General features: G+C 32.7%; 1 protein-coding gene across 8 annotated transcripts in view; it reads right to left on the bottom strand.

Annotated features, from left to right (window-relative positions):
- ERBIN (erbb2 interacting protein) overlaps positions 1 to 27,396 on the bottom strand; it is a 196,204-nt gene that overhangs the window by 8,256 nt on the left and 160,552 nt on the right. For 5 of the 8 annotated variants that reach the window (XM_037801912.1, XM_037801907.1, XM_037801908.1 and 2 more), the window contains exons 15-21: positions 25,039 to 25,138; positions 19,611 to 19,732; positions 18,589 to 18,762; positions 17,568 to 17,750; positions 12,638 to 12,752; positions 10,629 to 10,812; positions 6,820 to 8,359 (exon numbers count right to left, since the gene is read on the bottom strand). In XM_037801912.1, the coding sequence (XP_037657840.1) occupies positions 6,820 to 8,359; positions 10,629 to 10,812; positions 12,638 to 12,752; positions 17,568 to 17,750; positions 18,589 to 18,762; positions 19,611 to 19,732; positions 25,039 to 25,138 (2,418 nt within the window). Of the gene's footprint in view, positions 1 to 1,736; positions 1,881 to 6,819; positions 8,360 to 10,628; positions 10,813 to 12,637; positions 12,753 to 17,567; positions 17,751 to 18,588; positions 18,763 to 19,610; positions 19,733 to 25,038; positions 25,139 to 27,396 lie in introns of all 8 variants that reach the window. The other 3 variants (XM_037801905.1, XM_037801906.1, XM_037801904.1) reach the window with 1 other exon arrangement.

Here is a 27,396-nt window from a genome sequence, read left to right as displayed (position 1 = left end):
GAATTTAGTTCTAAAGACACCTAGCTATACTTCAGAAAACCAGATTGTGATAAATAATACTATTATTACTCTCAAAACAGCATATGGTTAGCAATACAGAAGGCAAATTACATCATGTTGAAAAATACTTTAAAATCGGCTTTATTTTGATGTACTACTATAGGAGACATATAAACTTAAGGATTTATAAATTTATCTTAGAAACTGTATCTCCAACAGATCTATCAAGTGCAGTTAATTGCTAGTTCAAACCATGGCTTAGCATTTTTAGATGCGGTTTGACAAAATTTTGCCTATTTCTGCAATGAATATTTCTCCCTTTTTGAGATGTACTTTCAGAATAAAAAATAATCAGTTTCACTCACAGCTCGAAATTTAAACTCAAGTCTGAATATACAACCATGCTTATTCTTTAAAAGAATAAGCAATGATAAATTATTAAAAAAAAAAAAAAAAAAACAGACTCAAGGCACAGAATCTATGAAAAGCAAGCAAAAAGTGTTACCATAGGAGAATTTGGGGGAAAGAACAATTGTTCCATAGGACTATGAATGGCAAAGATTACTCCTGAGGTAACAAAAGCCACTGGTCTTTAACTCTGAGGCTTCATGGGGCATGAGTGCCTGCAGTTCTGGGCAGTCCTATTGCTAGTCATTCCCTTCCCTCACTTCTTTCACACTGAGAAGTTTCAAAATGATTGGTGCCACTATGACGTAAGAGAAACCAAGTGGTGGCAAGTGACAGAGGGTGGGGCAAGACTAGGTGAGGTAAAGTCAGAGCAAAGTGAATCCAGGACACTGCTCCTACTGTAGAACACAACAGAGCAAAACCAAGGGTGTATTTAAAAAACAAACAGAGTCCAGAGAAAATGAAGGACTAGAAGTAAGCAAAGAGTCAATATGGAAATAAAACTATAGGAAGGGAATAAAATATGGTTATAAAAGAAAAACCTTTTCAGGATGGAAGGAGAGTGACTGGAGGAAATAAATTCATTTAGAGGCCATGCTACCACTTGAAGTTGTTACAGAGAGAAAAATCCTAAAATAGAGCTATGCTGTAGTTGTTCTGTTCCTTCCCCTCTCTGGCATTCCTATCCTCTACCTTTAGCTGTTATAAAAAACCTTTCTTCTTAACCACTGACCTGATTACCCTACTAATCTTACATTTACCAATTATGGTGAAATGTGGGTAACAAAGGATTTTGGTTTTGCCTTTCCATTGGTACTTTTTATGATTTCTCCAGTCCCACATTTAATCATATGCAGCAAATTTTGATGAAACACACTTCAAGCTAGTGATTTTCATTAGTTGATTCTCAACTGTCTGAGTGAAAATTACTTCTCTCAACAATCCTGTTGGGGATTGTGTATGGCATAATCCTTAAAGCCTTCAGTTACAGAGGGCAAACTAATTTTATTATTTAAGAGAAAAACACTGCAAAGAATAATAATCTTTAAACACCTCTCAGATAGTTTTATCTGTTTCTCATCCCTTTTTTGCATGGATGAACAAGTGTTGGCTACATTCTTAGCTTATAACCAAAGAAATTTAAGAGATAAAGACTAAATCAGCTTTGCAAAAAGTTTGAGAACTAAGCCATGGAAGAACTGTGAGGATATCAAGATTCTTAACTCATAGTGAATTTGTTTTTCTCCTGGAAATGTTAAAACATTTAAAATTTAGTTGTTTTTTTCTCTTCTAAGTGCTAAAAGTACTGGTCTACTGTAGGTACTCACTCGAAAAATGTGCCCACCAGAACCTCTTCCGTCTGCAATACTCAAGGCAAGACTGCCCTGGCTGCCATGCAGATCCCTAGAGCTGCCATAGTGAAAGCTGCTTACAGCAGTAAAATTGGAATTAAAGGACCTTGACAGCATGCTCTGAATAAAGAGGGGACAGATTTAACAGAGATTAGTGTAGCATGCAAAATTCACAAGACATGTTATATACATAGACTTATTTAAAGGTAACCCCAAGGACATGCAGAAGTATCATGCAACACTAAATTTCCAGTGCCACTGAAGGAAACTGGCACCATTTACCATGTTTCCAAGACAACATATACATATATATACAAATTACATGTAAATATAACCATTCACATGTTTTAACACCAAGCAAGAAAATACAAACATATAGCTGCTTTTATGATGCTATTTCGTTTACTCCTAACATATCTTATTAGAAATTTGTCAGAAAATAGGAATTGACATCATACCCAGAAGATTTATGTGTATCTATCTATATAATGCTATTCATGGAAAATAAACTCATTTCTCTATACAAAAGATAAATTTTAACAATAATCAGTAATTTGTAAATCAAAATGAATTTCTGGAGAATCCACTTATTTTATAGAAATCAATTATTATTATTAAAGAAACTAAGAGTTTAAACATATACACTGCAATATAAAATATATTTTATAAAAAAAAATAGCTGGCTCTTGGCTATTTCAGTTTCTAAAAAACTTATCTCACCCATTTAGAAAAATGTCTTATATTGAAGAAAAGTGTATCACACAGTTTTAGGACAGAACTAAGAAAAAAAAAAGCAACCCTTTGCTCTACCATTGCCAGCATGTGTGTGTGTGTGGGGGGGGGGGGTGTGAGGAAGGAGGGAGGGGTGGGACTAGAAAATTCATGTGTATGAATTTTTTCCCTTTCAATAAACAGATATTAAAGATTACTAGATTAAGAGTTAGCAGTGTCTACTGTTCCTTAAACCTGATGAATCACTGATGGAATTTTTCCATAGATTCAGTTCAAATAAATGCACAATTGCTAATCTTACTGCTGCCTGACGATTACTCCAATAAATGTACTGCCTGATTCTCACTGATCCTGCTTCTTTATTCCAAGAGTTGTTAATCATTGCTCTTTCATGCATATGCTTTTAGTCAATGTCCCTTACTATTGAGGGTTTAATGGTCAATCTAGGGAAAACCACAATTTGGGGATGGCTTGTTATTAACAAGAATGTATTTGTAAGGAAATTTTACTCTTAGGGAATATATAACTTGAGTGGCCTGGTTGACCCCTTTTTATGATATGTAGATCTTGGAACAAAGCTTTTCCTGTCATTTCTGAACATATATGTGCTCTACGACAGGGAGCTAACAAGGCTGAAGCTCAGACAAATCTGTTTAGAATTCAGGTTGTGCACATGAAAACTTCACCCTTCACAACACATTGTACAGAGCTCAACTAAATACTAGGCATATCTCCTGGGCAATGTTGTTTATTACACCCTAATAGTTGTATAATAACAAGTGAACATGGAAATTATCATTTATTAATCACATTATGGTTTGGTGTGTTTCTTATCTGAGTTTTTATATAATAAGGAATATTAGCAACTGCTGAATATCAGTAATAATTCAAATTTGAAATAAAAGTTTATATCCCTTTTCATAGCTTATAGATTAGTTTAATTCAAGAGGCTTTGTGATTTCAAGGTAAAATATCTATTTTATGTTTGGATTCCAGGTATAGTTTGTTAGGGTGTTTGCTCACAGTTCACTGTACTGAATCAATCATTCTGCCCTACTTTAAAAGTTGTTCCCTCTCCCTCACATAAACATGCATGTCATATTGGGCAATACCTGTTCTATGCCTCAATTTCCTTACTGTAAAATGAGACAATAAAAATACTTAACCCCTAGAACCCTTGTGAGAATTAAGAGAGACAATGTTTGCAGAGTGATAGTTCCTGCTACTTGGCAAGCACTCAAACTTAACTATTACTACTTTTCGTATCCATAATCCAGCCCAAACTTTATTTTCAAATTTTCTCAAAATAAATCCCTAATTCAACATTGAAGTCTTCTCCTCATGTCTTCCTGCGTCTGCAGTCCATGATACAATTTTTACCTTAATCTAGAAATTTCTTCCTGTCCTATGTATCAAAATTTTACCAGCATTTCAAAAAAAGTGGCTCTCTCCTTGAATAGTCCCATGTTATCTGATTACTCTTACTTTTATTATAATCTTTCAAAATGAAAACATTATAGAAATGTATTTTTAAAAGTTCCAAAATCTCACCATTGAGAGGTAATTACTATTAACTAAAATTTTATTTTCTGAACTTAATATTAGGTAGTAATGACTAAACATGAAATCATGATAATACAAAATTTCTTTTAAAATTTCTATTTTTGCTAGCAGTAGTGTGTGTGTGTACATGTGTGTATCAACAAATATACAGCCCAACCAGATGTCTATTAGTATTCTACTGGTGTTTTTCCTGTCAGCTAAGTATATATGATAGAAATACTATTCTCATCACCATCCTTGATAAAATGGGCATTTTTACAAGCAAAGCAGTGTACAGACACTATTTTAATTTTCTGGAAAGACTTTTTGTCTTTGATATAAGAAATCTGCTTATATTTAAAAACTAGGAACTACTGTTTTAAATGTTGGGTTTTTAAAATATAAGAAAAGCACAATTGTTTTCCTACTGTAAAATAATCTATTTTACAATCAAGTACTTTGGGGTTCTAAATAAAAAATATTAATTTTAACCTATTATTTTAATAGATGGATGATGATGATAGCAATAAACACTTATTTAGTATATGCCAGGTACCATTCTAAGTACTTAATAATATTAACTCATTTAATTTTCATTCTAGAGGTAGTTCCTTTCATTGTGTGTATTTTACAGATGAAGTACTTTAAGTAGCAGAGTTAAGAATCCTAATAGTTACACTATACTGCCTCTTTTAATGCTGTATATACAAAACAGTGGCTAATAAGTCCCTTTTCTAAATGTGTTTTACCAAACATATAAGCCCAGTTTTTGTAATTCAGTATAGATGAAAATAAAACTTTTACATAACAGGTAAAAGTCATCTCATACATAAATACTTTTTAAGATCAGAAAAAAAGCAAATACAATACACATTTACAAGAAAGACATGGAGAATAAAATACCCTTACAGGAATACAGCAGAGCTACAATAATAGCAACATATACTTTGGAATTTACTTGGAAAATGCTTCCCCTCCAATGAGCTAGAATATACCCCAGTGTGCTCAACAGATAAGCCATTAGCTTGGGAAAGGGGTGTCTTATAGAGCATAAAATGGGAAAGATTACATCTTCCAACTTCAAAGTATGATCTACGTATATTCTGAAATGGGAGTTATCTTAGCTGCAGATTTGTATTCAGACACAGCCTAAATTATTTCCTTTCTCAATTCCTCTCAATTTCATTGACCTAATTCTCACCAGTTGGCACAATTGGGAAACTACTGTCATGCACTATCTGAGCAACTGTATGGCATATTTCTAAATATTTAAGTATTTAAGCATTAAAAAAAAAAAAAAAAAAAAAAAAGCTGAGAGGCACAATGAACAAGCAGGTGGCTGTTATTGGCTACCTATTTACTATAGTCCAGGCACATTACCGTCAAACAGGAAAGTACGGAAGAACAGCCATATGAGATGTCAACTACACAGAATATAACGACAAGCAAACTTATCTTTTCCTTTAAATCTGCGTTTCCTCCTCTATGTCCAGTAGTAGAATTAATGGCATTCCAAACAACCTATTCAAGGCACAAAACTCAAGCTTTACCCCTTTTCCCCAATGACTGAATACAGGGGGATATTCAATCAGAAGCAAACTTTCGTAAAGCCTATTTCAGAACTGACTCTTGGATTTGTTCCTTAGTCTTACGTCTACTGAACCACTTTAGATTTCATTTCTTATCTGGATCACTAAAACACACTCATAACTTAATTCTCCTAACTATTACCTTCTTCCTTTTTAAATGCAGTTCCACACTGTCACGAGTTTATTTAAAAAACTCCCCTATTTAAGACATTTTCAAATTCCTTAGAAAAGCACACAAGTTCAAGCAGCCTCAACAGCATGAAAGTTACAGCTGAAACAAAAAGCGCTGATGAGAAAGTAGCCTGTTGCCTATTTATGCTATTTAAAATTGAGAGCACGGTATTGAAAAGAAGTAATAATTATAGGCTCAGATTCCATGTGAATTAAGGTACTAATCATATTTTAGGCACTTATTTCTGAAAAATTTATTTTAAGGAATCCTTTAAAATGATGACTAATTACTTCTGACTTTTAAAAACCACATTTTATTTTTAATATTTGTAATAAACAGAGGTAAGGTGATTCTTGGGTAAAATCCAGTGAGAGACAAGAAACTAAATTTCAAAGAAAGAATACTGCTTTATACACTTGGGCCATATCACTGAAGCACTAATACTGGTTTTACAAGATAATTTTTAAAAACTTAACTCCTTTAAAAAGATGGTCATCTACAAATAAAGTTATACACTGAACATGAGCAAAATTTTACCAATTATTTCCAAGCTACCCGAGAGCCACAAAAACACTTAAATGAAATACAATTAAGAAAAGACGAGTAAATGCCATGCCAGAAGCAGTCTGTGTCAGTGACAGTATTAGTTCATATAATGTGGACTGGGGGGAAAAATCCTAAATGAAATATTTACATTTCTTGTTATTCTGTTAACTATATAGTAAATGGCTATTTTCCTACAAATATTTACATAATCAACATTTATTAGTAGTGGAGAGCAGATCAGAAAATGCCAGAGATACACACACATATATGTATATATACATGTACTATTTATAGTATGTGTGCACAATCTGAAAGGGACAGCCACCTAAATATATAAAATGGATATATGCTCATTAGAAAAACTGAGGAATATGAAAATTCAGAGTAATTTGTTCCACCCTGTTTAAAAAATGAATAATGACAAGCATTTTAAACAAAAATAAACAAATTCATAAAAGAAAAATTCATTTTCAATTACCTTTTCTAACTTTTTGGCCTCAATGTGTCGGAGTACCTGTTCTCGCCAATCATGAGGGACTTTACTTTTTCCTGGAGGATCCAATAAAGAATGCTCAGAACCAACCCTTGCATTTGGTCTTTTTGGAGGACTAGTCCGTGAATAATTGAAATCACTAACTGACATAGTTCTCTCTGGTATTTCATTAACAGAGGGTCGAGCACTCTGAGGCCTTGGTGCATTTGGACCATCAATGCTATATGTTCGTGCAGAAAGAGGTCTCTGTGATCCTGACAACATTGGTGGAGTTCTTCCCACTGAATGTAATTCTCTGTGTGATAAATAATCTCCTTCAGGAATTTGGGCCCGTCTTGTGGGACCTGGATCACCAAAATTTACAGAAGCTGTAGAGGACACACTACTTTGGCGCTGAATTGTAGATCTGGTTACTCCAGGAATGTGTCGGTCAGTTGGTGAGATAGCCCACATTTCCCCATGCCTTGCTGGGCCAAGTCTCTGATGTAAATGGTATGCAGTATTAGCACGAACATTGTTATGGTTAGAAAAATTCATATTTGCAGAATGTTTCACGTAACTGTGATTTTCTGTGTTCTCCAATTTAGGAAGGCGCTGAGGAGGAAAACTGGTGTGATCTGTATGGGGATTCTGTTTGGAGTGCCACAAATTGTCCTTGGCTGCAGCACTGCTACTGTACTGGATATTATATTGTGGAGGACCATATATTTGAGGTGTAGATTGTGGGCCACTTGCTATAGGGGTTCTTATTATAGTTGGCTCTTCAGGATTATGATTTGAATCAAACTTGAAAATTGCCTTTGTACCTGACACTAAATCAGATGATGAAGAGGAACCAGTAAACACTTGCAATGGTTGATCATACAAAAGTGTGGCAGACTTGCTCCTGACTATATTTTTTCCATCAATAGCAGGGGTTATTTTAACTGTTGCACTTGGCTGCTGAGGTCCATTATCACTAAGAATGTCATAGATTTTTAGTTCCCCAGTCTCCATATTAGTTATACTATGAGATTTCACAACAGATCCAATTGGCCCACTTCTCTGGGGAGAGAGATCTTCAGTGCTTTTGGAAATACTCACATCAACAGACGAATCAATGTTACATGGTTCAGTCCTCCTAGGAGACTGCGGAGTTTCCTCAGAATGTCCATTTACTTTACTTACGGATTGTAATTTAAAATAGTTATTTCCATTTTCCAAATGCTCAGTTTCTCCTTTAGTATTAGAGTTTAAACAGCCTGTTTCAAGCACTATATCCTGTGTCTTTGATCTTTCTACTATCTCTGGTTGAAATGTGTCATTAGTTACAAGTTTATTAAGATTCATATTGATATGGTCTAATCTGTGAGATTCATCATGTGTGGCTGTTGAGTCAACACCTTTCTCAATTAGAACTAATTGCTCTTGAATATTCAGATCATATTCAGGCAAGTTCTTATCATGAACCTCAAATTTTTCTTCTGTTGAATTGCTTAAAATATCTCCATTTTGCAAAAGACTATTAAAATTTTCATCTTCTTGCCTAAAACAAAGATAATTTTATGAAAAACTTAATAAAGCCCATTAGTAAGGGAGATATTAAAGACTAGTTTAATGTGCAGAATATACAGTTAAAAGAGTTGATGTAGTTATAGATGAAAGGGATTATCAAGCTTCTGATTTAAAAATACTTTAATAATCAAATACAGGTTTATATTAAATGGACACAAGTAAACAAAATTAAAATTCATCTCAAGAATTCATTTCCATAAAAATCCCTAGCCTATTTTTTCACAAAATAGCTCAATAAAGCTAAACAAAGAACAAAGATTGATTTATGTATCTTCTGCTGCTGCTGCATCTTTTCATGAATGTGCTAAAAAATGAAATGCTTGAAATATGGGCAGATACATGAAGAGAAAGTCATTAACTTCAATAGCTGAGTAAAAAGAGTGTGGCATTTTTATAGATAATTGTGTAATCATTCCTTAACAGTATTAGCTATATAGTTATTATTAAATTCAAATACACAGATAAGGAAACCGTACAAAGCAAATAATTAATCTCCCAAAGTTCTGCATTAAATATGTAAAAGGATCAAAACTAAACCTAATCACACTTCTAGGCAGCTATATTGTATTTGGCAAATACTTATAAATGTGTCATTAAAAAATTGTAGAAAATATTATATTTCTACATGTTGGTATAAAACATTTATGACCCCTTGTATAATATTCAAGTTATGTTCCCAGAAATATTCTGTAATACTCATCTTCTCATTAGATAATAGACAAGCATTCTTAGAAACGCAGCACAAAAAGGTGATGTTGATCATTGTTTAGCCTTTATTTCATTATATAAAAAAACATGATTTATAAAATACTGTACTTCTTCCTAACATCATCAGTAAGATTTTAATTATCAACAAATTAATCATTATCTATCTTAACTATCTAAGAGATGATCAAAAGGACTATGTCACCATACTGAGTCATTGTTCCTAATTCAGAGATTGGATGAAATTGTTAATGACAGTTATAACTACATAATATCTAAACAACGCATTTCGAGGCAAAAATTCATCTTCCTTACAACAATACAAATCATACATCCAAACTTTTTACTAAAATATGTCTGGAATTTAGGAGCTATTTACCTCTAAAAGACAGCTTATAATATTTGTACAATAAGCTTTTGGTTCAGTAGTAAACTGAATCTTTGTCTCAAGCAGCCTCAAACTGATATATCAACAGCAAGGTAAAATGATATGGTCTTGCTGGTAGAATACTGGCTTGAGGTTAGTAGGAGGTTCAGCCAAGTTCTAAACATATACTTAAACTTGAAATCAGAACTGAACCAAGGGTAACCCAGATGGTAGAATGATCTTGAGCTCAGTACCTCCAGAAAGGAGACCAACTGTCTGTTCCATGTGGGCAGCCACTTCCTCCCAAATTATTTGGGGTTGTTCTGCTTCTGGAGAGAGGTCTAACTTGCCTACTATTGTAACTCTCAAGCTTCTAAAGGCTAGAGATTTTAGAATTCTCTTGTCATGTCACAATTTGCTTAAAAGGAAGTAAATTTCCTACAGGACTATGTTCAAACTCCTTGGCAGGACATACTAGACATTTGGCAAGCTGGAACTAAGCCCTTTTCTGCTCCTCATGTTCTAGCCACTACATGCACAGAAAGGCAAGTTGGGCCTTTTCATATGCTATATATCCCCTTCCGCCCTCACTACCTGCCTGGTGAACCCCAAGTAATCTTCTGCAGCTGAGCTTGAATATCACCTTTCTGGGACTTCTGACCTCCCCAGAAAGTCACAGAAGAATATGTATTTATGCCTTGGCAATTAGGACTCTATTTTACTCAAAATGGGTCTTAATTGTAATTAAAGAAATACTTAAATAAATAAAACAATCACTTTTAAAAAATGGTATAGTCTGGCTTTGTTAACCCAACTTTTCTTAAGAGAGCCTAAATAATAAAATGTTTCTAATCTCAATTAAATTCCAGTCTACAGGAATTAAATAACATTTACATCTTTTTCAGAGAGTTTATCCTATAAATAAGTCTAAGAAAATTCTTAAATAAGTCTAAGCACTAATCAAGAATATTTGAATGAACCATTCAAAGGTATCCCCAAAGCAGTTTTGTGTTTCTAACTATAAAAGGTGAAGAAATCAGATACTGTCTAAACACTTTTATAATATTTATTATTTGTGAAACCCATTATATATTCATATATATTTATTATTTTCCTCACTGTTTGTATTTATTGTACAAATAAGTTATTTTCAAATATGATCACAAACCTGATTTTGGAATTAATACCAATATGAGTCTGTTTCACTGGAGAACAGAGTGTGGTGTCTTGGCTACTATCAGTATTAAGAGAAACTGAATCAGACATCCGAGATGGAGAGGAACAATTGCTGTTATTCTGATTGCTATTGTGTGTAGCTTCATCTGACAAAGAATCTGTTTCCTTTGTATCATCTGAAACAAAAAAATTTAATGCCAATGTGACAAAGTCACCAAGAATTTGTGCGAAATGTTTTCCAGTAATGACAAGTAGCATTTATAGAGCCCTGGGTTCCATATATGAGGTAATATATTATATGGAAGATAACTAGAGGCACCCCTGAAAAATCAGTTTTAATATACACAGAGATTATAGAATGTTAAAATAATAACATTATTTTAAAAAAATCTAATCAATGTTAAGGTCACAAAGAATTTGATTTAGTTTTAACAAGTGACATAATTACATTATGCAGTGTTTTCTAAGGCCATCAGTTTTAGTGAATATGCTTTCCCCCTAGTCAGAATAAACACATACATACAAGCAAAAAAAAAACAAAAAAACAAAAAAACAAAAAACAAAAAACAAAAAAACCAACCCTATCTTAAATAGTACATTTCACAACCCCTGTAAATTTAACTGGGTGAGAAATTATTCCATACATGTGAAATTTTAATCTATCCTGATAATAAAAAAGAGCAATGCAGTCAATCACAAACAAATACACAAACTTCAAACAAATCAAGGGATTTTTTCATTTTCTTCAAATTTTAAAAGCATTTCATAGAATTTTTTTTGAAGCAAATTCTCAATATGGAAGATGGTTGTCTATATCAATTATATAGACAGGATTCATATTCCATTATGGGCAGGTAGTATAAAAAAGTAATAGTTTTTTAAAAAGTACTGTTAAAAAGATATTAGTCTTCAACCCTGAAGGCTGCTTTTAACTATACACAATGCTAGCAAAATCATGGAAATAGTGTATATAGAAATACTCAAAGGATTAAGGAATTAAGGGAATTTTGGCTGTTAAATAGAACTTAGGAGCATAGTTCAAGTATAATGGATACTGTTTACAGTTGAAAAGAGTAGAATGTGGGGCTCTGTAACCTCAAACTTAATTAATGTATTCGAGTCTTAGACTCTTAATTTTTAAAATACTGTCAAACTAGATGAGTGCTAAGGTCTTTCCCAGCTATACTCCCGTTCTTTCTCCTTATTACAGAGCTACTGTGAAAATTAGATGATGCATGTAAAACATTTAGTATAGTACCTAACATTAGTAAGTGCTCAATAAATATTGGGTATCATTACTATTATTATTAGAAACCCAAGCTAATCAAGGCTACCTTGATAGCAATTTCTACCCTTTATTGATGCTGTAAAGGCAAAAGCTAGATGAACATTTGGCAGAGATAATGTAGATATACTTAGGCACTAGTGGGGAAATGTGAGGAAGAAACGGAAAGGCACAGATATTCTTCAAGTTTCCTTTCACCTCTAGGAGTTTGAGACACTAAGCTTAAAAAAAAAAAAAGAATGGCTGGATAGTTAAAATCTGTGAGATACAAAAGAAAGTAAAATTACATTGAATATCTATTATACATCAGGCTCTGTGCTACATCTGGGTGACTTACATTCTCTAGTCCATTTATACTCACAAAAACCCTTCATTGATCTCATTGTATGTCAAATTAGTATGCCGTGATAGACAAAATTAACTCAAGGATCGTACAACCAATTAATGGAGGATATGAATTAAAACCTAGGCTTACCGTCTATAAAATCCATGTTCTTATAAGTAAACTTACATGGGGGAGAAAGAAGATCAATCACTACCTTTCTTTAAAAATAAGAGATATAAGAAACTTGAGCTTTTAGAAAGGCAAATTTAAAAGCTTGTTTCTAAGGCATGCTTTAAGTAATAGAATGACATTTAATTAAAATTATTCCCGAAATATATATAAATTTTATTCAGCCCATTTCTATTCTTGGTGCTTTCCTTCAACAACTAACCTTTTTTGTTATTACTAAGTGCTACCACTTTTGGCTGGTTAATAGATGTTTCAATTAATGGCGGTCGCATCTCTGCCATTTTCATTTCTTCATCAGAAGAAAGTTCTTCGGATTCCTAGTTTAAAGAAAAAAGGGGAAAATATTAATAAATATCTAATTATAAAAATTAAATTCTGGCTTATTTAAAGAAATAAATATTAAGCCATAAGAACTTCAAAGGGAAAAGAAAAATAAGAGAAAGAATATTAAGAACATGTATGAAAACCTTTTAATGGTAATAGTGACTAAAACTAGTTTATGATTTATATTAACTTTTCCAAGATATGGCAATAAAACTACAGCAATTATTAACAATATACCAAAGTAATTCTGGGATAATTTTCTGTGGCAGAACTTAATTCAAGTATATTAATGATTACTATGTGTCTTGTACTACGTCAAGTGCTAGAGAAACAAGCATGAAAAAAGCACAATCTTATCTTTTGAAAAACTCAGTTTGGTGAGGCGACAACAAACAGTCTCTCCCTAATGCTCAAATTTATCCTTTCAAAGATTACTGGATCCCAAGAAATCCATCAGATAGAAGTGTTCTGCCATTAAAATGAACCAACAGCAGTCTGTCTAATTTGGAGACAGAATTTTTAATTATTCACCATGAATTTTTCTATCTTTGGCAACTGTCCCAGCTTATCTACCATTGAGTGCTATCAGATGCCAAAAAACAAAAAAACAAAAAAAACAGTGGTCGACAAATATTAACAGAAAAAATTAAAATGTATGATTTTATGATATGTATAAGACTTATTATATATGAAATCAAATCTTCTACAGGTTAAACTATTCCTAATTTCAACATGATGAAAATAAAGGTATCAGTATATTTTGTTAAAAGTACCAAGAATCGTAGTCACTCAGCTACCTAAGAAATTAGAGTAAATGACGTAAATATAAAACAAAATGGTGTTATAAGAGACACAGATTCAGTAAAGGGCCATATGGTCTCTGCTGTAACTCTTTAACTCTGCTTTTAAGAGCACAAAAGCAGCTACAGTACAAATGAGTGTATGTCAACAAATGTCAACAAATGAGTGTAACTGTTCCAATAAAACTTTATTTATGGACAGTAAAATTTGAATTTCATGTGAATTGTTTTCTGTTGATGTTTATCCAATAGTATGATAATATAAAACTATTCTTAGCTCAGGCCATACAAAAATAGGCAGTGGGCCAGATTTCACCCAAGGGTCATAGTTTAAAACTCCTGTTCTATATTATATTACAATGGAAGGAGCTAAAGGCTGCTTATTAGTAGAATAGGAAAAGGTAGTAACATCCAGCTCAGTCTTGAAGGGAGAGTGATGAAAGGAACAACATTCTGAGCAAAGGGAGGCATGGGGATTAAGAAAGCGTATGGTAAATCAGAGAAAAAGGAGGTAATTCCATATAGGTGAAACTCAAACTAAGTGGCAGGAGAGACAGAAAGGTAGATTGGATTGCTTGGTGAAACCTTATGCTTTGAGTATGAATTAGTCGTCATTTCAAGTAGCCAGGCCAGGAGCCCACAAGATCAGAATTATGTTTTAAAATGGCTATCTGTTATAGTAAGAATGTATGGGACTATAGTTATAATAGTAAAATTATACTACAGCATAATAGTACAATAATAAAACTGCTCTTTCATGAACTGCAACAAATGTACCACACTATTACAAGGTGTTAATAATAGGGTTTATATGGGAACACTATTATTTTATGCATGATTTTTCTGCAAACCTACAACTTCTCTAATAAAAAATTAATTAATTAAAAAAGAATGTATGGGAAGAGGAAAAGAAATTGATGGAAAAGAATCTAGCTGTTAGTCCTAATATAGTCCTAAAGAAAATGATTAGGACTGACCTTAGACAATGGCAGTGGTGGCCAGTCAAGAAAAAAGAGATTTAACAGAAATTTTGGAAGTAACAGGACTCAATGACTGAATGAATGTGAAAAATGACAGAGCAGGAGAAGGAAGGGCAAAGGTCTGTCCTAATCTCTGATATCTACAGCATCTTTATGAAATTATATTGCACCTGGGCTTCTGGGAACTGCAGTCTCCTAAATCTCCTCCCACTTTCTGTCTCCTTTGCTCATTCTAATTCTTCTTCCTGCAGTTAACCCATTTTTTCCCCTTATTTTCCCCCCTTGGATATTTCATTTACTATGATTATGTTTCATGTACAATTTTCCACTTTGTAAACTAGCTTTGATTTCTCTTTTTAGCTAAAGATCCACATTCCCATCTGCCTGTTTAATATGTGTACATGACGGTTTTGCCAATTGCTCAAATTCCACAAAAAGAAACTTGTCCTTCCAAATCTATTTGTTGTCTTAACATCCCTATTTCTGTTAATGACATCATTATCCTAGTCAGTTATAGTTATGTGACTGTTCTCTCTTCTCTATTCCTTAAAGTCAGATATTCATATGCTACATATCCTGTGACGTGCATACCTTACTTCCAGCCAGCGTTCTCTACCATCCTTTTCCAGAAAGCCCTCCAACTTGGAGAATTCAATAGTTGTTACCAGATAACTCTATTTCACAGCTTAATCACATGAATACTCCTGTTAAAAAGCGTTCACTGGTCCCCAAGAGACTACGGATATCAAGTCTAAACTTCTTAGCATGGCCCACAAGGACCTTCCTTCATAATGAGGATCCAATAGACTCTTCTAATTTTATTTCATACTATTGCCCCTGATACATTCAGTCAGATGGAACATGCTCTTTTTAGAACAGCACATTTACCAAAAACCATTCTTGAGTTCTCATTATTCCTTCCATATTTCATTCCCTTCACTTATTTCTGCCAATTGAAATACATGCCAAATGCCTCCTTCTCCTTAAAGCATCGGTGGATCTTTATTGCCAGGAGAGATCCTCTTTTCTAAACTTTGGTAGTGCTTAATACTTTTCTTACACACTTAGCAAAGTCTACCCTTGATTGTATTTGCATTTATTTTTAAATATTTATCAATTTATTGGGGCCACCACTATACCTTTGAACACAGTGCCTTACACACAGAAATTACATTGAATGAGTAATTAAGTTTACCATATTAGGAATCATAGGAGTTTGTATGCACATATGCATAGATTAAGATAAATTAATAAATCTCTTCTTGTTAAATTCTATGTTAAAATATGGAATGCCTTCTACTCAATGACACAGAAGATATCACTGTATATTGTGACTAGCCTCAAAGATTTAGATAAGAACAGGTTACATTTATCTCCCATTATCTTCTCTTATCCCGTTTCCTGATACTCCTTTCCTAAGGACTAGATTCCCATTCCCTGGCAGTGGAGAAAGGTAAAAGGCAGAAGATAAGACCAACCACAAATGAAGGCTTCAGATAAAGGAAATAAGAACTTCCACCATCTAGCATTTCTTATAATATAATTGAGAAATTAAGGGACAAACCTAAAACCTTTTTCTCAGGTTCAATGTACATAAAGATGTATTTATTGAGTGATGTGATCCATCCTAAAGTACATTCAAAGGCCATAAGCTTTTTCCTTTTATATTTACTACTCACAGCAAAACCATGAAAATAAATGATGTGACTTTGAAAGCAGTCTGAATTTTCAGGAAGATGCTATTATAAACCCACAACACCACTATTTCCATAGATCAGTGGTCTTTCTGTAATGATGAAAATGTTTATTCTGCTGTTAAATGTGGTAGTCACTAACTAGTCACATGTGGTCACTGAACATATGAAATGTGGCTAGAGTGACTCAGAAGTCAAATTTTCAATTTTATTGATTTTAATTAATTTGAATTTAAATAACCACATGCAGTTTTGAATGATGCAGCTATAAATAAAAGATACTTCAGATATTTGTTTTAAAAAGTTACAGCTTCACCATTTTATATCACCATCAGCAGTGTATGAGGAGAATACAAAACGGTGCAGCTGCTTTAGAAAACTATTTGGCAGTTCCTCAAATGGTTAAGCAGAGCATTACCACATTATCCAGCAATCCTACTCATATATATCCAAGAGAAATGAAAACCTATGTTTACAATAAAAAAAAAAGCACAGATAAATATTCATACCAGCATTATAATAGCTCAAACGGAAACAACCCAACTGTCCATCAACAGGATAGAAAGGTAAATAAAATGTGGTACTACCATACAATGGAATATTATTTGACAATAAAAAGAAACGAAGTAGTGATATATGTTACAACATTGATGAACTTGAAAGAAGGCAATCACAAAAGACTAGTATTATATGTGTCCATGTATATGAAATGTCCAGAAGAGGCAAACTTACAGAGACAGAAAGTAGATCAGTGGCTGCTCAGAACTGAGGGAGATGGAGAGACTGGGGGGAGTGTGGGTAGGGGTGACAGCTAAGAGGTGTACAGTTTCTTTTCAGGGTAATGGAAATGTTTTAAAATTGATTGTGATGGTGGCTATAAATTCAGTGAATATATTAAAAGCCATTGAATTGTACACTTTAAATTGGTGAAGTGTATGGTATGTGACTAATATCTCAATGAAGCTGTTTTGTACAAGAAATTACAGCTTGTACTGGTTCTCTAGGAAGAAACTCTGTATATAACAAAACATATCAGATATTAAATAAAAAAAAAAAGAACTTCACATTCAAGAAAAATTGCCAAACATCAAATAACTGAAGTACACCTATAGCAACTGTCCTTTTCATTTGTAAGTTACAGAAGTAACAACAAAATCACAATATTGTATTTTATAAAATTAGAAATTAAAACAGAATCACAACTTAATTTATATAGTAAACATCTGACTGTAATCATTACAAAACTTATAAGTTGAAAGCGATAAAGGAGTGATATTTACTAAATATTATGAAATTCGTCAATGATGAATGCATTAATCAGCATAATATTTTACCTCAAAAACATCATCATGGTTAATAATATGCTTCAAATTCTCAGAGGCTTTCATATGTGCAATCACTAGATTCCCAGGACTAATCTCAGCTTCAGAGTCACTGATCTTCTGTACAGAGTTCCCTATTACATACTTTTCTCTTTCATCAAGATTACTCGTTACTGGAGTTGTACTTTCTGAAGTCTAAGTAAAAGAAAAGATAAAGAATTCATGTACCTTAAGTTTTATGTCTACATTATATCCATTAAGAGGAAAACTTAAAAGTAATTTAACATCTTCCTATTCTGGATAAATCTTAAACAAGGAAAACTTTAGCACTCACACGTAAAGTGCTCATTTGGGGAACAACTGGACTCCAATGGTCAATGAGCCACAATAAAATTTATAATGTAGACTAAGCTCATTTTAATCCTAGAATTTGCAAGGCTGGTGTGGACAAGTAAATCACCTAGCTATGCATGCTCAACTCAAGGTAGTTAGATTGTTTTTTGCTCATCGAGGAATGTAGGTAACTTTAGTGAAGTGTGAACTTTTGTTTCTGTGATATAATGGGGAGAAGCACACAACTAATATACAATTCAGCGATTTGTGAAGGTTTCTGAAACATACCAAGGAAATGTCAAAGGTCTATCATAGTGATTATATTTAAAGTGAGAATGGGATAGAGGAGGAAGTCAATATTATCAGGGGGGATAAAACAGTATTCCATAATAATAAATTTTCTGACTCTATTATTTTATCCTTTGTGAAGGCAGTGATTTTTTTTTCCAAAAGCTATGTTGACACTTTCCTTCTGATATGGACATTCTATAGTGAAAGAGTTAGTGATGACAGTAGCAGCAATTAGGAAGGTTGCTTATGATTATTATAGCTACCCAGTTCATGAAGTTGAAGACAAAAACTTAAATTTGGGAGTTCTTTTTAGCATATATAAAAAAGATCATTATATCAACGGTCATTTTCAAATTTTAAAGAACTTGAAGTAGGTTTTGATCAATCCTTTTGAATTGCGTTTTCTAACCTTCACACTCATATCTTTATTTACAACTTGCTGATCTTCATGTGGTTTCAAATCTTTTCCACAGTCTTCACTGGTCTCTTCATCTTTTAACCTATGTACAATGGTTTGAACTGTTTTGACCATATTCTTAAGCTCATCTGGGTATGGTGTTGGATATCTTTTTAAATTTCCCTCCTAGAGAAATAAAATAAATGAAATTTAAAATATGGTTAAATATTTCTCTTGTCAATCTCTAACAAAACTTAATCTATAATCTATCTGGATTACATTAAATATTTAGATTATAGGAATAAGTGTGAAGACAGATGATAGGCCTTTAAAAGCATATTACACTTCAAGGGTCAAATGAAAGTACGGTATTATAACAAAATAATCAAAAGACTTCACAACCATAGATTTCAATATGTATTAAAACCTTTTTTAGCAGATTAAATATATGTGTTTTCCAGTTAGATATGTATCCAGACACATATAAAATTCACACATTCGAATTCTTATGTCTTCCTATGCTAGGAACCAAAGTCTTCCAATGTTAGCCTAATTGTCATCTTCTAGTAATCAGGGGCAAATTATACCCATCAGTAACTTGGAAATGTATATTTGCTACTTCTATCGCTGTGACAATGTTCTCAATCACACAAAGAAACATGTTTATAAAAGAGTACTTTATGGCCAGGATTGTATATAAATAATCATTAAAGAAAGAAGAGGGGGGAAGAATAGCCATTTCAAATAAAACCCACAGAGTTTTAAAAAAAAAAGCACTAACTGAAGACAAATTTCTGGGTTAACTGCTTTAGCCTACAATGATCTATTTTTCTTCTACATATATTTTTACTATAAAATTTAGTTTTTAATCACAGATTTATACTTTTCTCAAATTACTTCATGTGTGAAATATGTTACCTGAGGGCAAGTAACTAATTCTTTTGTATCCCCAAAATAGCATAGTATAGGCATATAGCACCCACTAAATATTAGCAAATATATTTCAAATTTGAAGGAAGAAAGAACACACTCACCCTGGGAGGTGCCTCCCTTTCATCTTTGTCTTCATCACATTCAAATGCCACTTGAGCCCGTTGTTTCCTCTGTTCTTCCCACAGTGAAGGATTAAAACTTTCATTATCTGATATGAACATAACTAGAGAAAAGTCAAAAGACAAAAACAAAAATATATTTTACTGTTAATTATAAAAAGCTATTACTTTCTCATAATTTTCTTTTTGGTTGTGTTCATTAAGATTAAGTTTTATATAGTCAAGGATGATAATAAATCCTAGGCTAACTACTAAGCTATGATTCTAACATTTCTATACAATGTTAATCTTTTCTTCCCTAAAGATGACTTTTCTCATTTTGTTTGTTACTAAAGGGTTCCCTGAAAAGAACCTACCAATTAAAACGTTGTGTACATGTGATTTTGTGCAGTGGCCTCCTCCAAAACTAACATGGTAGTATATAAATTATTTTGTTCAGATTTTTGCTTTCAGAAATAATCTTCCCTAATTCCAATATTAATAATCATGTGTACAAGCAGGGTTGGAGTTTGATGACAAAGAGAGGAACATATTTTGATTAAAAAAAAAAAGGGATTACTCTGATGGCATGTAATTACATCTTCATATTCAACATTATACACAATATAGCTTACTACTTATGTAATTGTAATACTTTTAATACTTAAGCATTGTTACTTAAATAAAGTATTTAGAAGAGCTTTCCAATATCAAAAATTTAAGTATACATAAAATGTAAAAAGAATGGAAAATTTAACATAAACAATACTTACATGTCCTGATATCCAATATCTTAAAAGTAAATATTTAACAACTCTTAAATAATTTTTTGTTTCATGAAGCAACCAAAAAAAAAAAAAAAAAAAATCCAAGGCTTAAAAATTAATCCATTCAACCATTATATACCACCCTATAAAGTTGTACAATATAAAATAAATTCACAATTTGTTTTTGCCCATTAAAATAAAATGACCACACCTATTCAAAACAAAAAGGAATTACATGCATATAAAATTAACTAAGAGAAAAACAAGAAATTCCTGGGACACCAGAATATGGCCACTTTGAACATAATAAAAAATCATTTGTATTTAGCTATATTTGGGAGTATGCATTATTTCAACCACTGCCAACTCTCTTGCCCCCTTTTCCTTAAGCCATACCTGTCCCACAAAACTTTCAATCTGGTACTTCAGTAATCTACCTTTCTTTGCTCTGTACTGTTGAATTCTACCAGAGAAAAAGAAACTAACCTTGTTGTTTTGACACACTATAAATTTGTGGTATTTCTCCCATTTTTGTTATTCCTCAGTGTAGCTCAGGTCATTCCTAGTTAGCCTCTTTCCCACTCCAAATCACTTCCACTTTCCTCAAGTGCCCTATCCTCAAGAAGCAATTTTCTATTCCTCTTCAATGAAAAAGAAATGCAATAAAAATCCTCAAATTCTTACTGTCCAACACCCTGAATCCACTAGCTACAAAACTTACTGTTACATGGATCCACATTTCCACCTCTTCCTATTTAAGATTCGTCTACCTAGGCCCAGGATCTTACCCATTCTTTTTCAGATTTATTTATTATTATCCCCCTCTAGAACATGAGCTTACTGAAGGCAAGGACCTTTATCTTTGAATATTTAGATCTTGCACAACACCTGGCATAAAGAAAGATGGTCAATAAAAACTGAATGGATTAAAAGGGAACAAAGTGTCTACTTCTCTCAAATTGCTGCAAAACTCCAACTTAAGAACTGTGTATAATATTTTCTGATTTACCTATTTTTTAGAGGTTCTGACATAAAAAAGCTTTTCTTGCAGTTTTAAGAAAATTCACTCTCCCAACAACAATGTGGTTTCTAACTTAAGTATTATGAGGGTACTATGTTACAATGTTCCCTTCATAAAACCCATAGTGAGATATTTCTAGGGGGACATGAACTCCAAGGGGCCTCAGAATATCAAAAACCTGTATCCTGTATCTCAGACTTTTCCACTGTAGACCATTCCACTCTAAACCAAATCTCCAACATCAAAAAATTAAAATGGCAAGATTTCCATATTGCTACTTCTATTCTTCATATCAAAAATCAGAAATAAATTTCTTACCTGAATTATGATCTCTTTTAGAAGAAACAGTAAGGGAATTAATAGAAATGATAGAAAGGAAGGAAGCCAGGTGGTTTTGAAGCATGAAATGATAATAATAAGGGATTATATGGAAAACAGAAGAAAGATTGAGCAGGAGCATACAATTAGGACAGTTTAGAGCAGAGGTCAGCTAACTTTTTCTGTAAATAGTAAATATTTTATGCTTTGTGAGCCAAGAAACAAACCAAGGGTTCTCTGTATTTACAAGCAAAGAAGAAAACAAATTTCCACAAAATTGAAAAAATTCAAAATATAACATTAAAAATTTTTGTAATACAGGTCCACTTAATGAAAATAATGTAATTCTTTTCCTAATAATGCAATAGTTCACCTAATTGGGGTTTAAAGCTAATGCTCCGTATCATTAAATCAATTGCAAACATTCACCTGAAAAATCTATTTATTTCATAGGCCACACAAAAACAGGCAGCAGGCCAGATGTGGCCATTGTTCCTTGATTCTTGGGTTTAGAGTACCAACATAAGTGAGAAATGAACTGCTAAATTTGCTTATTTCAACTATCTTTACAAAATTCATGGAATCTAGGGTATAAAAAGTATTTCCACTTTACAGATAGAAAACCAGTGATGATAAAGAAATTGTAGGACTTTGGGGAATACAAAGAGAACAAGATAAGAAGATTTATTACTACTTTTATCATACAGGTATAACGTAAAATTAAAGACTCCACAACACTAAAAGACGGCAAATTAAAATCCTACAAACCTAGTAAGATAGTTTGTAATTGCTTTTATTTGAATGGAGGACATTTATCTGATTATTCCCTGGAAGGCCTATCAAAAATCCCACAACTGTGCATATAATAATTTAATTAATTACAAAAATAAAATGTACATATGCTTTTGAGTAGTTTTATTTACAGTTTGAATCATGTTTGGTTATCCTGGGGGAAGCAAAAATGAAACAAGAAGTATGAAAGGAAAAAATTTGACATATGACAGTAATAGGAGCTCACAGAAACACTTTAACACTTTAATAAAATAAAAACACTACAGATAAAACATGTCTTTTGGAGATTTTCAATCACAAGGGGAAAAACAATCTCCTCTCAGAGAATATTCCTTTGGAATGACATCCGAATTTGATTCCTTTATACTATTTTTCACTTTTTATTACTTCTCTGAAACAATAAAATAACAATATACACACAATAACAAAATAACATAAGAAAACAAAATGTTTATGTTCACTTGCAAGTTTGCCTTTTCAACCTTTTAAGACAGGTAACAGCAAACTGCTAAATCTGGCCCACTGTGTTTTTGTATAGCCTACAACATGTATTTTTTTTCCCCACACAGTTTTTAATAGAGAGAGAAAAAAAGTAATATTTCATGACCTAAAAACTACATGAAATTCCAATTTCACTGTCCATAAATAAAGTTTTATGAGTCAACAGCCATGCTCATTTGTTTACTTTTTGTCTAAGTCTGCTTTTGCACTGCTATGACAGAGCTGAGTAGTTGCAAGAGACCTTATGGCCTGCAAAGCATAAAATATTTACTAGGTGGTCTTTTACTGAAATAATTTGCCAACACAGGCTCTAGTACATTAAAGTCTTTTCTCTACACTAAGAATTCATTCTCTCTCTTTTCTCAAAAATATTTTAAGAAGCATTAGCTTAGCATTCTATCTTTCTACATGAAAGAACTTTGTTTGAATATATTATATAGATGATCATAATATTATTTAGGGAATACTTACTCTTACTATTTCCTATTATCCAGAAACCATCTTCAGAGACAAAGAAAAGTGGGAAACTGAGACAAGAGTCCCAGTAACTAAGGCAAACAAACAAAAACTTCTATTGACATATCCAAGCATTTGCTAAAATTTCCCACAGTGCACTACTAGTATTGGCACATGCCAGAGTTTCCATTATCTGTTTTTAACTTCTTAATTTCTAGTGCACTTATTGTGTTTACATAAGATACTATATCAACAGTGATCATTTAAAATTAAGTACACTATATTTTGTTATGGATACACATTTCCATATTTTATTATATTGCTAAATATGGAGGTAAGGGAAGGATTTAAATATATGGAAGAAAAATCTTGCTTGTAAACCTATCCTCAAAGCTTTAATTACAGGTCATCTAATTAACAAAGCTATTTGCATTTCACATCTTATAAGCCTTAACTTTAAATTCAATTCAAAAGTTAGTTTTTGCTTCACTCAAATAAATCTCATCAAATACACCCATGAAATAATATTCTTTACCAAAATGTCTAACTCAATGAGTTTTTAAATTGTTTATCACTAGTTATGGAAGAAAAGTAACATAAATTTAGTGCTGATGTATTAAAATATTTCAAAGCTATTTGCTGAAACTGCCACAAAAATGTATTAACAGCAATTTGATTGAATGAGACATACTGCTAAGCACTTTTATATCCATTATTTCTCATCTGTAGATCAATCCCGCAAAATAAACACTATCATGCCTAATTCAAGATAAGGAAATTGAAGCTCAAGAATTTATACAACTTGTCCAAGATATATTTTATAAAGTAAGAAGAATGATTAGTTTTTCTTCAGTGTTTTTATGCATTAAGAGTTAATTAATTAAAAATAATGTTGCAGTACAGAAATGTTTACTGTTTTCAGAAAAATACATCCATAAAAATTATATAATTAAGTATAACATATAGTAAATACTACACACACACACAGTAAAGCATATAATTGAAACAACTTGCTCCTTAGTCTATAGGTTTTTATACTATAATCCATAAAAAAGATTTGCTGCCAATAGTAAAGGATGTAGTCCCCCCTTTTACAGGCAAAAGGATTACTAAATAAGGACTTACAGTTAACATTTACAGTCACAGTTCTACTGATTATCATGATCTAGAGTATAGATCCAAAGGTAGCATTAAGTCCACAGCAAGAGAAGGGAACAAAATACTACCTGGTTTAATAGTTCTAGTCTAGTCACATAACAGTAAAAATGCATTCATAGCATTTAGCTCAATGTGATTTAGAACAAAGATATATAATAGATGAAATTAGCTGTTTAATCTTAAGGAATCATTTAAAGGAAGCACATGGTATATCTATGTCTCTAAATTCAACTGTTTATAAACCTGAGATGTTGCCTTATTTTCCCCATTATTTGAGAGACCTTTTTCGATCAATTCTCCAAATTCCTTTCAAACTAGGCTAGATCTTGGAGACTTAAAATTCATATCATATCTTTGTGTTGACAAGTCAGTGTTTTAAAAAAAGAAAAAAAAAAAGGAAACATTCTTAAATTCCTACCATCCTCAGTCCTTGGCTGCTGAGGAAACATGTAGTTAGTAAGCACCATTTTCTGGGTCTCTGAATCAGTCTCTTTTTGAAGAGGTATCAGGGGTTTGGACTAAGAAAAGAAAAGAAATGTTTAGTTTTTAACAATCCTAAAGCAAACACACACACATAAAATCCTCTGAATGAGTACTCACCATGTTGTCTACAAAGTATCAATTTGTAGATTACAAAAACAAATTTAAATATGCATAACAGTATAACATTTTATTTAAAACTTTAAAAAACATCCTAAAAATAAATTTCAGTTTTAGTATATATCAAACTCAAGCTGAATTGAATTATCACTGGACTATCAATACAGTTTTAAAAGATTTCATATACTACCTATCTATAGCCCAATATTTATCACAGTGATTTACTTAATAAAGCTATAAAACAAACCTTTCCATTTTAATTTTGCCCCTTCTAGTACTTCCCCTTCAAATATATTTTTGTAGTAGTCATTTAGAAGGTTAGTCTAGTTAACTGAAGATTTAGTCATCAGCAAAAAGAAAGTATTTAAACCAAATATTAGAAAAAAAAACACAAACAATAATTAGGTTGTAAATTGTTTCTTTTTCTTCTCCTTCCTTTCCCATCTCCATTAATGGCACCGCAAATCACTTAATGGTAGAGCTAGACACCCAATTATTTCGTGTCTCATTTTTTCTTAAGATTTTCCCTAACTGGTGCCCAAGTGTTTACTTCTTAATATAACTAATTCTTTCATCAGCCTATTCATACAAAATCTTACCAATCCAAGCCTTACCTGACTTTACACAGACAACTACCCAAACCTCCCCCAACACGTCACCCTATCAATGAATGATTTGGATCTACTCTTGTGAAAACATTGCAGCTAGCTAACTCCATTTTGAAAATTAACTCCTATTCAAACACTTCCTTTGTGCTCCCCCTCTCTGTTCCACAGTAGACAAACCACCCTACATTTTCACATCTCCGAACATTTATCCTCACCTCCTAAGATAACAGAAATGGTAGTTCTACTCTCTCTCTCCAAAGATAGTGCTTCCCTTGTAGGCTTCTCAAATAGAAGTTGCTTATTCTCTCATACCTCACCCCCACCATAAGTCAGATATAAGCCTATATAAGTCTATCTCTTTTCCTTTTGTTCACTGATCTCCTGGAAATATGCATCTATTCCTAACTCCTTTATCCCAAAACTTTCCACAATTATGGGAATTACAACACATATAGAATGTTGATGGCATAGCCAAACTCTTGGTGCAGTGCTTTCTTAGCAGATAAGGGGTGTGTGGGAAGGAAGAAATAGGTTCCCTTAATAAGCATATGAAAATTACCTGAGAGGCTTTTAAGAACAAATCACTCTAGAAAATGTTTTAGAATTAATTGTGGTAATAGTTGCACAACTCTGAATACACTAAAAAACCACTGAACTGTACATTTTAAAACAGGTGAATTGTATGGTATGTGAATTGTATCTCAAAAATGTCATTAAAGAACAACTAATCACCCCTTATTTATGGGATGCAAGGGTAGAAAAAAGACTGGGAACTAGTTATCAAGACTCTCGGTTACCTAAACACCTAACTCCAGTGGTCATTTTTTTTGCTTTAGCTATTTTTTTTCTTTAGTAGAGAAGTTGTGGATTTATGTAACAATCATGCATACAATACAGGATTCCTGTATACCACCCTATTATTAACAACTTGTACTGGTGTGGAACATTTGTTAAAATTGATGATAGCACATCTTTATAACTTGTGCTATTAACTATAGTCCATGTCCAGCAAACTTTAATTCTATTTCATTTCAGATACTCATTCTTTTGCCTAATTCCTACACTGTCCCCTGTAAACGTTCTACTTCTGTAATCTAAATTCAGTTATTCAACAAATATTTACTAAGTGCCTCCTACAAGACAAAACACTACGACAGGAACTGGGTACAGAGTGGCGAGCAAAATTTATCTTTACTGACTTTGTAGAACTTACAGTATATGTGGGGAGAGGCACAGTTACCTAAATAGGCAATTGCAATACAATGCAAGCACAAGCACAAGGGTAGAGAGGGTATAGGAACTAAGGCAACATGTAGGAGGTGTTCAAATCTACAGAGTTTGAAGAGTTAGGAAAGTCTTCCTGAAGGAAAGCCTTCTAAAGGCAAAGATGAGTAGGAGTTAATCAGGTAAGAAGGGGTAGGAAGAATGTTTCAAGAGAGCGGAACTCATCTGGGGAAGTGAGAATCAAGGTTAAAGTGGTAGAGGTGAAGCTAACAGATGAGCAGGACCATAAAAATTATGATGTAGAGAAAAGAGAATCACATCAAAGTTTTAAGCAGGTTAGTGCT

The sequence above is a fragment of the Choloepus didactylus genome, chromosome 13 (genome assembly GCF_015220235.1).
Source record: "Choloepus didactylus isolate mChoDid1 chromosome 13, mChoDid1.pri, whole genome shotgun sequence".
NCBI classification, from domain to species: Eukaryota; Metazoa; Chordata; class Mammalia; order Pilosa; family Megalonychidae; genus Choloepus; species Choloepus didactylus.
Note: the sequence above shows the minus strand (reverse complement) of the source record. Positions and strands in the feature narration are given on the sequence as shown.